The sequence below is a fragment of the Accipiter gentilis genome, chromosome 16 (genome assembly GCF_929443795.1).
Source record: "Accipiter gentilis chromosome 16, bAccGen1.1, whole genome shotgun sequence".
Taxonomy (NCBI): Eukaryota; Metazoa; Chordata; class Aves; order Accipitriformes; family Accipitridae; genus Astur; species Astur gentilis.
In genome coordinates, this window is record NC_064895.1 from 1,291,983 (window position 1) to 1,303,840 (window position 11,858).

An 11,858-nucleotide genomic window follows, 5' to 3' on the forward strand; every position below is an offset into this window, starting at 1 on the left:
CTTTCATTCTAGCAAAATATTTCTAGTAGTCGTATTTCTTCCTTCGCAGGCAAAGCGTGTAGGAAGGTATGCACGTATCTCTGCAAGGTATGTATGTAGCATATCCATAGATGTGCCAGGGAGAAAGAGGGATGGGAAATACGGAAACTAGGTTTTCCACCTTTAGGAGCTGTCCATGGAAGACGAAAAAGCAGCTAAATGAGTTATTTTATTGGCACCTGATTTTCCTTCCAGGGCTGGGAGGGGGGGTCAGCTGAAGCCCCAGTGTTTTGCCAGATGAGGAAAAAATGATTTTATGCCTGAGAAATATATAAAATATTGGTGAGGGAGCTTGGTTGCTGGCTGGGAAGGCAGCAGTTGGGGAGATGCGGCTGCACCCGCCCGGCTTAGCCTCCGCGGAACGCCTCCGCCCCCGCGCAGCGGTTTTACCTCTACAGGAATATTTACGGTACTTTGCAGAGTCAACCTGGCAAGGGGAGCGCTTGGGAGTTGCTTAAGGCAGGGAGGAATGCAAAGCCATGCAAAAATCCAGCAAACGGGGTGGTCATTTTGGTTGCTTAAAAAATTAAAAAAAAAAAAAAAAAAAGGGGGGGGGGGGGGTGTGTAGTGGGGAAAAAAACTACTCCAGAAAAAAATCTAACATAAAACACCCTCGAATGTCTTTGCGTGCTCACGGTTTCCATACAATGCGCCTTTTCCAGTGTTGTGGGTTTTTTTCCTTCCCCTAACGTATTTATTTTGCACTGAAAGAAGCCAATATTGATTATTTTTTTTTCATCCCTTGTATTCCTTTGCAGCAGCTCTTTTCAGTATGACCAGGAGAAGACGGTGGGTGGGAGGGAAGAAGAGCTCTGTAGTGTTACGAGGGCAGAATATATTGCTATAAGGTGGCGAGGAACCAGCTCTGTGTGTGTGTGTGCGTGCGCGCGTGTACGTGTGTGTAAGTACACACCTCTTGTTTCCAGGCGTGGGGAGCAAAGAAACATATAGGAAGACTATAATTTTTATTCTTTCCCAGAAACGAAGAGATAAAAAAAAAAAAAAAGAGAGATTTGGACACTTATCTGTACGTGTGTGCGCCTTGGTGCATATGGAATGTATACCGGCTAAATTAAGGCTCTATATAGTCGTGTTCTTCTGGCTGCTTTATTCGACACAGATCATTAATAAAAGCAATTGAGGATTGTTAAAAAAATCTTCCATCCCTTCTTGAGAGAGTGGCAAGAGCCTGGGAAGAGGCTACATTTCCCCAGCCCACGACAAAGCCACCTAGTCCGAGCGGAGGGGGAAAAAAGAATGATAATAATAATAAAAAAGAGTAGGAAAGGTCGCAAATAGCCTCCAACTCTCCCATCCCACCGCGCGTAAATATGAGCCTGTTGCGGGCACCATCATTCGTCTCCTTAAAAAGCCCGTAAACTTTATATGACACAATATCTAATAGTAATTTATTGGGGAGATATTGTAAATTCGAACTGTTTTAGTTAATAAAGGAGCTAATTAATGAGAACCAGCCTCGCTTTTGCAGATGGTGGAGGGCCCCGGAGTGTTGCCGGGGGAGGGGCGCGCAGCGGTTTTGGGGCAAAATCCTCGCCTATCGATTATTTTATGCTAAATATGACATTTTAGGGCGCTTCGCGGTTCTTAAGCCAGCTCTGGGTGCCGTTGCTTTTTTTTTTTTTTTTTTTTTTTAATAAAATGCTTTATGGGATTTTTTTATGATTTTTTATGATTGGGAAGGGGGGGGGGCGAAGGAGGCCGAGGGGGGGGGGGAGAAAAGGCGTAAAAAGGCGGAACTTGCTGTTGTGTTTTGTCTCGGCTGCCAGGGGAGGGGAGGGCCCCCCCCTCCCTCCCAGCGCAATTTGGGGCTCACGTGACCCCCCCGGACCAATAGGGCCGAGCCGTCGGTTTAACTATGTTTAATGTCAGATAGCAATAAAGTAGAAGCTTTCGGTCAGGCCCGCGGAAATGGGCGAGCACAACCTCCTTAATCCCGGCTTTGTGGGACCTCTGGTGAACATCCACACGGGAGACACCTTCTACTTCCCAAATTTCCGTGCCTCCGGAGGGCAGCTGCCCGGGTTGCCTTCCCTCTCCTACCCCCGGCGGGATAACGTCTGCTCCCTGCCCTGGGCATCCTCGGAACCCTGCAACGGGTACCCTCAACCCTACCTGAGCAGCCCCGTCTCCATTAACCCTTCCTTCGGCAGAGCCTGCGACCTCGCCCGGGTGGAGGAAAGCAAATGTTATTACCGGGAAACCTGCTCCGAAAGCACCGGGCTCAAGAGGGAGGAGAGGGGCAGGGACAGTGCCTTGCTGCCCCTCGAATCCGGCCTCCCCAATGGCATGGGGGGCAATTTCAGCAAATATGACTATCCGAGCAGCGAGGCGGTCCCCCACGACCCTCCGTCCTGCCAGTCCTTGGAGTCAGACTCCAGCTCTTCCTTGCTCAATGAAGGGAATAAAGGCACGGCCGGAGAAGCGGGGGGTTTGGTCTCCCCCCTGAACCAAGGCAGCACTTTAGGCAACGGTGGTAAGACCCCGGGAAGGAGGGTCTCGGGGCTGGGTCTGGTCGTGGGTTTGGGGACGGAGGGGGGGGTGTCCTTGGAAACTTGCCGGTTTGGGGTTCCTTCGCGGGGTAATTCCTGGGCGCAGCGGTGGGAAGCGGCGTGTCTATGTGTGCTGAGACCACTAGGGGTAGCACCGAAATCCCGAATGGTTTATTAGGTGGTGCTTCTTTTAAAAGAAAAGGCTATAAACATGTAAATATCCCATAAAAAAAAAAGAGGGAGAGAGAGATGCAGTGAAGGGTAGTGGGTGAGTGGCTGCGCATCCCTGCGCGGCGCGGAGGGCTGCCGGAGCGTCCAGGCGGGTTTGGGGGGACATCGCAGAGGTGTGTCTGCCCGAGGGAAGGGGGGAGAAGGGGGGGATGCTTAAAAAAGCAACAGAAAAACCCCACAGCCTTCAAAGATGGCACTGGGGTGGAGGTTTCTCCCTGTTGGCCGGGCCGGGGAGGCGGTGGAGCCCTTCCCCGGGGGGGTCCCAGGCTTGTCGCCCGCTCCCTGCCCGTCCTTTGCTCCGTGCCCCGGTTATAACGCGCCCTCCCTTTCCCTTCCTCTGCCTCCTGTGCCCGCCCCACGCATCCCCCGTGGCCCTGGGAGGCAACTGGGAGCATCCCCAAGCACCCACGGCCAGTACAACGGGGGAGCCGGGGGACAGCGGGGCCCCCGGGGAGGCACAGAGAGGGGTGATGGGGGTGCCCCTTTTTTTTTAAAGAGGAGTTCTTTTGGGTAGGTTTTTTTCTTCCTTGCCAAATGCTCAACTCTCGCTCCCCCTTTGCCAGGTGCTCCTTGGTACCCGATGCACACACGGTCCCGGAAAAAACGAAAACCCTATTCCAAACTGCAGCTGGCAGAGCTGGAAGGGGAGTTTATGGTCAATGAATTCATTACTCGCCAAAGAAGGAGGGAGCTCTCAGACCGATTAAACCTGAGCGACCAGCAGGTGAAGATCTGGTTCCAGAACCGGCGTATGAAAAAGAAAAGACTCCTCCTGAGAGAGCAAGCCCTTTCTTTCTTTTAAAGTTTTAAAAGCGTCCGTGTCGGGTATTAAAAAAAAAAAAAAAAAAAAGAAAAAGAAAAAGAAAAAAAACAAACCAAACCCACAAAATCCCCCACATAGACTCTCTAGCGTTCACCCGAGCTCCCGGGACTTTACCTGATCACTCTTAATCCCCCCCCCCCCCCCTCCCTACCAGAACTCAATGAATAAAGAAATAATATTCATAAATAACCAGTTTCCCTTAAAATATGAAACCCGACAGCGAGAAAAAAATTTAATAAAAATAATAATGCATCTTCTCCGCCGGGACCGCGGGGGGACAGACGGCTTCCAGAGATGCTCGCCGGGCTGAAGGGGAGGTTTTGAGTGCGACTTTAGCCGCTTTTCCTTTGCCAGCACCACAGGTAGGGTTTCCGTGCAGCGCCGGGCACCGTCGGGGGCCGCCGGTCCCGCTCCCCCCCCCAGTTCCCCCCCTCCATCCCCGTCCGGCTTCGGTTGGCGGCGAGACCTGGGTTGAGGGGGATGAGGGTGGATCCTGGCCCCTCTCCTGGGCTGCCACGCAGGGTTTAGGGCTGGTTTGGTGTTTAGTGGGAAAGCGGGAGCGGGGGGGCGGGAATAGCAAAAATAAAGGAATAGGAGGGGAAAAAAAAATAGGGAAGGGGATGGGGTATGTTGTCTTAAAGGACCGGCCCCGCGTCCTATGGAAGATGCTCTTTTTCAGTGCACGGTGTGACCCAAGATGTGTTTTTCTCAGTCTAAATTGAGGCTTTGCGGCTAATCAGGATCTCGAGGCTTAATCAGGATCTCTAGGAAGAGGCGAGAGACAAAGACTGTGTATATATCCGGTGTATATGGTATATATCTATATAATATATGAGGTATGTGTATCACACTATGTCCGTATAGATATGAGGCTTCGATGCAGGCGGTGGTGTTGTCCTCAATGCCAGAATGTCACAAGGAGAAGGAAAACGCACACACACCCCTAGAAAACTCTCCCTGGAAAAAAAATCTGAATTTCCTTCCACGTAAACTGAGCCTTTCAGAGAGGTTTTTTTCTCTCTGAATTCACAGCGATTCTCTGCACTACCCCCAAATTATATCCTTCCTCTTAAAAAAAAAAAAAAAAAAAAATTCTTTGCAACAGCTCTTCTGACAGAGTATGAATGCTGTTTTGCTGTGTTTATTGATGACAACGTAGGAAAATAGGTAGAAAATATCCTTTTCTGTAGCCTCCGGTGATACCAGCCTGTTGGAATCTGAGCGAGTCGCATCTCTCCCTCCCCGGGATAACTCGAAAGATGCGCTTTGTCGCCTGGATGCTAATTTCTCAATTTAAAAAAAAAAGGAGATTGGGGGGGATTTAAGGAAATATCTCTCATGCAGCTATGTCTCCCTTCCCCAGCTGCCCATCAGGTTACAAAAACGCAGGTTTCTAGCAAGGGCGATGCTTTCTTTACCTCCCTAAAAAGCCCCGCTAGCTGCAAATAGAGACAACACCATCTGTAAGAAGAGGTTTTTGTCTTTGGGGCACCGGGGGTCTGGCTCCCTAAAACCCTGTCTGGCTTTTTCCCTTTCAGGGCAGTAGAGAGGGGCCTGGTAGGATGCGACGGGGTTTCTTTGTATGTGTGCTCGGATTTCCTGGAGAAAACCCCCACTTTTCGTGATTCTCTGTCAGGTCTGTGTTCAAGGCACTTTTAGGTCGGGGGGGGAGCGAGGTGGGGGGGGATTAGGATGTGGGGAGCAGCAGGTTTAGGGCCCTGGGAAGCTTTGCCTGCATGGGAAATTGTAATTTAGGATAAAAAGGTGAAAAAAATGGGAATTTTTAGTTCAGGCTGAAGGGGGAGAGGGGGGCGGCGGTGCTGCAGTCCGGTGCTTTGCCACGCCGCGCTTTGCTCCATTCGTTTTATATCGGAGGGGGGATTAATTTTATGGCAAAGCAGCGTTTTCTGGGAAGTCTGGATGCTCACCACGTGCTCCCGCTTCCCCGCGTTCATGGTCATGACCAGCAGCGCCGAGGAATGCTTTTATTTACGAGCTGCAAAGGATGGAGCCGACTCCTTAAAAAAAAAAAAAAAAAAGAAAATCCCTCCCTGGGCTGAAAGGAGCCTTTTCCTTCAGCTTTATTTCTGCAGGAGCATCCAGCAGACCCTCCTCCCTTCATCCCCATCCCTTCCCCGGTTGCTTCCCCTTATTCCCCCCCCCCTCTTTTTTTGTTTTGTTTTTGTTTTTGTTTTTAATTCCCAACCCGGGAAATGTCACAGCTTTATTTCCTTCCACTTGTTTTTGCAAAGAAAGACCCCCCCATCTCCTCCTTCAATGCTGGCTTCTGGGCGAGGGTCCCCTTTTGCCCCCTCCTCCCACACAAAAGAGCCGCCGCGGAGGGTATCGCCTGTCGCGATGCTGTGCAATAAAGCCTAGGATGTGTTAAAACACACATCTATATAGATATATCTCTAGATGCTCCAGCTCAACCATGTGCAATTAAAGGAGGAAGGCGACGTGGAGGAATGCAATGTCTTGGGGAGATTTGGGGGGTGGTTGTGGGGGGTGATTTTGGGGGCTGGGGGTGGCCGTGGGGGGAGATTTTGGGGGGTGGTTGTGGCTTTGGGTGCGTTCAGGGCACCTTGTCGCCGTGTCGCGGGGCTGCGCTGGCTCCGCCGTGGGTGACTTCGGGCTGTGCAGTGTCGCGGGGACCAGGGCGGGTGTAATTCCACGGGAAAAAAGGACCAAATCCACGCAGGTTTTGCTGAACTGAGCTGCCAGCAGCCCCCCCCACCCACCCCACTCCCCCGGCATGAGGCAGCGGTGGGGCTGGAGGCTGGAGTTTGGGGAAGGTGGGAATGAGGGTGAGTTACGGTGAGATGTCAGAAATGCTGTGTTGGATTTCAATCCCACCATCCCCAAAAACAAATCAATCCGTTTCGTTATTCTTCACCCACCGAGGGGCACTTGTATCCCCCGAAAAAACCCCACCGTCCTCCCCAACACAAAGGCCAAGACACCAGCAGCAACCCCTAGAGAAAATGCCGAAGAAAATGAAAATATATGCAATATTCTCTTCCAGATTGCTTTAAAAAAGGCGGCTCGGTGGGATTTCTGTTTGTTCTGTGTTTGTTCTCCGTGTACGTGGCATTGTTTTTTCTGCTTGTATCCCCTAGTCTAGGTTATTGCGGTTGTTAATATGCATCCTTCGCAGTATAGTTCATATGTAATGTTTCTTACCTCAAGCTATTCTATGTAGGGTCTATGCAAATGTCTGTTATAGCACGTTCTGGCTTTATATAGTCATGTAAAAAGTTGCTTCACAATAATAATAATAATAAAAATAATGTATTATTATGTGATTTCTTGATAATAAATAAAATTGCCCAAACATCTACTTGGTGATTTACTGTTTACTATTTAAAATTAGTATTAACTTGCAAGGTTAATAAAAGAGTAACAAAAAAATATATTGGCCAGCCTTGCCTTCTGTGGCTTGTAGATCATCTTTTGGTAAAAAAAGTAATTAAATGAATGTGTAAAATGCGTTGTAAAAGGAGAGAAATATCGCTTGCTGCGTCGCTCTAAATATAATTAGAAAAATCCTGGGGAAACTAGAAGCATAAGTTAATCTCCAAATTGCTGGTTTAATGAGACTTATACTCGTGCTCGTAGCATTAATTGGAAGCAAAACTCAACCGAGACGCTATTTTGGGGGTAAAGAAGCTTGAATACGGGGTAATTGGGATTCTTTTGTCTCTGGTGGAGGGTACAGGGGGACTCTACCTCTCCTGGAAGCAGCTCCCTGCCCCAGGGGCTCCACCGTCCCTATGTACATATGGGAACTGCTGTATGGAAGGGTTTCCTTACAGATACAGGAACGTCAAAGGTACCCTGGGTATGGCTTTAAGATGGGAATGAGACGTGAAAGCGCGGCTCTTAAACTGGAAATATATTAGACTGGGTGTAGATTCGGGCATGTTGATGCTCATTGTTATGGTTATGGTTATTAGACCAGCGTTATTGCGTTTCTTCGGCGTAAATTCGCAGCAAATTCATTTAACAAGAGAAAAAAATAAGCCCGTCAGGCCAATTTAAATAAATTAGATTATGATTTCCTCGATCTCTCTCCAAGCGGATATTTATATACAATGGATTCTCTGCTTTTTCCTTTCGGGGGAGATGCCATACACTTCTCGGGGCAGGGAAAGAAGCTTTTAGAAGATCGATAAGGGATTTTTATTAAAGAGATGCCAAAGGAAACCACGGTGGACTCTATGGCGAATTAACTGATCCTTCCCCCACTCCTGGACGTATCCAGCCCCAAGCCCAGTAACCCCCAGCTCAGCCCACCCTCCAGTCTGGGCACACTGGGAACCACCGACCTGAGCCTCAGCCTGGTGAAGATAAGATCAGGGTTTGTGCGAAAAACTCACGATTAAGATAAATTCCTCAGGCAGGATTCCCCAACACAGGGTGGGTGCACTTGGGGTCTTCCAAAGTTATAAAAGGATTTATCCAGTCCTGAGCAGTTTAATCTTCTTTTTTTTTTTTTTTTTTTTTTTTTCCCCCAGGAGCTGCTTGATTTGGACAGGAGAGGAGGAAGGAGGAAAGCAAATATTCCTGTAGGAATGGGCCCCACTTCTGCTCCTTCCAGCAGCAAACCCCAATCAATCCTCCAGAGAGATTTAAGTTTGGGGGTATGAAGAAGAAGTAGTTGGGGAAATCTGAAGGGCTTGGGTTTTCTACACAGTGAAAATTCACGTTCTTCCTGTAATAGTTACTTTTTTAAACTTTTTTTTTTTTTTAATTATTTTTATTTTTTAACACGGGTGCACACACTTTCCCTCTGTTTCTTCCTGCTCCAGGAGAATATATGTACACATACATTGCACAAGCAAACTCAAGTTAGACTTTTATCCACTTTTATTTCCTTCTTTCTATGTCCCTGCGCCAATCTGGCAGGAAAATGGGCAGGAGGAGGAATTATGCCTAACAGGTCTGAGTGCTATAGGGTGACATAAATTGTATATATTGTAAGTCGGTTCACCTTGAGCAGGAATAGTTGGATTTCAAAGACATTCAAACACTCACGAAAATAGATAAAACTTATTTATTACCAGCGAGCGGATAGAACAAATTGTTGCTTCGCCATAAAATCTGTATTATTTCTGGGCTGGTTTCTTTTATTCAGCAGCGTATTTCATTGCTTCGGCTTTAAAATGAATTCGTTAGCGAGGGGAGAAAACCCTCGTCTCTTTAATTGCGAGGAATATTTCTCCTGTTGATGCCAAAGACCGAGGTGCTATTTCACAGCTACTGCAAAAATGGTAGAAAATATTAATGGGTGAGGGTCAATTTTAGGGATTTATTCCTGTTTCGGTACTTCCAGCGTATACTCAGTATGGGAAATATAATGTGCGAAGCAAGAATACAAAAAGGGCGGGTTTTTTTCCTGAGCCAGGAGATATGTGCTTGACACCTTTGTGCTGCAGAAATGTCCCATTTCTTTGAACTCCCTCTGCAAAACCCGACCCGACTTCGCGCTGAGCTCACTCCGAAGCCATTAAGAGCCGCTTTAAGCAAAGTTTAACCGGGCAGTCCGCGAGCAACACCGAAAATCAAGGCGGAAAGTCGAAATCCTTTTCTCCCCCTCCTCACTTTCTTCCAAGCCACTTTCTCTGAGCCAAATCGGAGTTTTTACGCCCAAATCCAGGCGGACCCAGAGGTGGTTTAGCGGAAGGAAAAATAGGAAGAATTAAAAAGTGCGGGAGAAAATAAAGGCGGCCAGGCTGCTGACACCCAGGTTGGTGCTTTTGCCTGGAGGGGAGGGACCTGGAAACTTTTTTTCCTCCTACACGTCCCCCAAAATAAAGAGTAAAGGCGTAGCCTATATAGCATGGAGTGCTATAGGCTGTGGGTGCATATAGGTGTTCCCCCCCCCGGGCGTGCGTGGGCTTTGTGTGCGTTCAGCCCTTCGGACCTGGCCAAAAAGGAGCTGCACCAAGAGCGAGGTGAAAGGAGCGTGGGTGCCGGGGTATTTTGGGGTGGGGGGGTCACCCTGACTTGCTGAGCATTGCCGTGGGGCTGCGGCGGGAGGTGCTGGGCGCTGGCAGGATGACCCGGGGGCGGCGTGGGAATATCACGCCGGGGAACGGTGATGGTGTTGGGCTTCAGTCCAGCACCGGTGGAGATGCTCCGTGCCCACGCGTGGAAATAGTTTGCATCCTCCCGCCCCCCCCCAGCCCACCCCTCGAAGTCCCCAGAACCAGGCAAAAGCACAGTGTCCCCCCCCCCGCAGCTGCGTTTCAGGGGGCTGCGGCTTAAAGCATCGCAGCAATTAACAATACATGTAATAATTCCCATTAAAGTGAGGAGAATGACTGGATTTCCTTCTCCCGGTCTGTGTGTGGCTCAGGCTCCGTCCTTTGGCTAATTGCGTGATATATTAACTGTTTGCTTTCCTCCCCCGTGCTATTATAGGGACTGTTTTCAGGCACATGCCCCCCCCTTATCATTAATATGCCAGTGCGTTATTGCCGAAGAATGCCTCGGTTTGGTTCCGAGTGGGGGTTCATAAATATAAAATAAACACAGAGTGGGAATAATTAGCAGCATTTATCAGCATATGGCCACCCACCCCACTTTGAAACCTTCCAGACCCTGCGAGAGGAAAATGAAGTACGTTGCAAGTAATTAGTTTTAAGCAAATCATTTCAAATGGAAACTTATAGGTAAAGACTAATGAAGTGCAGAGGGGGGGGGAAAAAAAGCCTCTTTTTTATTGCTTGGTAGGTAGCAAGTAGACACAGCAATATTTTACTGTTGAGAGAATAAATTAATTAATATATCTGTAGCTAGCAACTACAATGGCTCCATGGATGACTGCATTTAAAGGAGATATATGTATCCAGTCTCATTGGTGTTGTTAACAAGAGTGATAATAAAGATGAAAAGGATAAGAAAGATAAAAAGATCAGTCGGCTTGTACTCCTTACTGCGGCTAAATTGCGTGGATTTTCTAATGGCTGCGTCTTGTTGACTCTCCACAAACTCCTTTTTTTTTTTTTTTTTAGACTCAGACTTCATTAAGTGACTTTATTTTCATGTTGCTCAAATAGGAAATAAAGATAGGCGCCCCTCGCCCCCCAATAAATCTCGTATTAACGATCCTTCTCTGCAGTTTAAGGGAAAGGGGGCTTTCTCTTCTCCCTGTTTCAGTTCAAAAAATTACTATTTTTGAAAATAAAGTATTTTGCCTGCTTTTGTCAGTCCAGATTATTTTTTTTACCTCTGCTTTTGTAGTACCAGAAAAATGCAGAGAGCTTATAACTCCCTCAGTCAGAATAAATCACATTTAGCCCGTGTTTTGGTCTAGCTGGAATATGAGAGCATGTGCCTCAAATCCGCGTTAAAAATCTACCTGTAATTTTTAAAGAGAGTTTGTGCTTTAATTTTAGGCTTGGGTTAGCCAAACACTGCCACAGAGAACACATAAACCATCAGGATATCTCATTATAAAAACGTTTGCCAAAATTAATTTATTTCAAAGGGAAAGCGTATTAATATTCATTTTTGCAGCCAGTACACTCCTGTGCCTCCCAAACCTACACGTCGGGTGGAGAAGTGTCGATAATTACAGAGAGTGTGGAAATTCATTTTATTTTTATGATTAACCAGTAAACTATTATGAGGTGAGGTGAGACGAGACGCTGCTAAAGGAGAAAGCATTTAAAAAATTAGGTATGGAAAAGTACAGTGTGAGACCCAAGGTAGCAATGAGGAATGTCGGGCAGGCTTCAGGTCCAATAAAATGAAGGGAAAAAAAAAAAAAAAAAGGAAAAGGAAAAAAATAAAGGCCATACATACCTTAAATCAAAATATCTTAAGGTAGAAATAATATTGTAAAATGATATTTTAATAGATGGTGTGGGCCAGGGCTTTTTCTCTTTGCTGAAAAATAAATCCCGAGGGGTTTTGCGGGGATCTGCGGGAGTAAATGCGGGGGATGGGGGGGTTGTATGTGAACACCCCGTGGAGTGGAAATACCCTTGCAGAGCTCCGGTGTGTAACCGTGGAGCAAGGTACGAGTACAGCACAGCTCGCCCTGCTCCCCCCCAGCCAAGGACCCACCAACTCATCTCACCCACGGGCACCCCACTGCCAGGGGGCCCAGGTAAAGCAATACTGAGATTTTATTTTAGCCAGTCGTGCTCATTTTTGGGGGGCTGCCTGGACCACAGGGCTTTTCCTTGGGATTTTTCCCCCGCTGTGGCTCTTTACACCTCATTCCCCCCCCCCCCCCCCCCCAA

General features: G+C 47.9%; 2 protein-coding genes across 2 annotated transcripts in view; one reads left to right on the plus strand and one right to left on the minus strand.

Moving 5' to 3' along the window:
- The first annotated feature begins 1,968 nt into the window (after positions 1 to 1,968).
- Positions 1,969 to 3,582, plus strand: HOXC12 (homeobox C12). The gene is made up of 2 exons (XM_049819148.1): positions 1,969 to 2,533; positions 3,344 to 3,582. The coding sequence occupies exons 1-2, from the start codon at positions 1,969 to 1,971 to the stop codon at positions 3,580 to 3,582; spliced, it is 804 nt and encodes a 267-aa protein (XP_049675105.1).
- A 7,651-nt stretch (positions 3,583 to 11,233) lies between these two features.
- Positions 11,234 to 11,858, minus strand: part of ITGA5 (integrin subunit alpha 5) — a 15,258-nt gene continuing 14,633 nt past the window's right edge. The window contains 1 exon segment of the mRNA XM_049819355.1: positions 11,234 to 11,261. Within this exon segment, the coding sequence (XP_049675312.1) occupies positions 11,234 to 11,261 (28 nt within the window).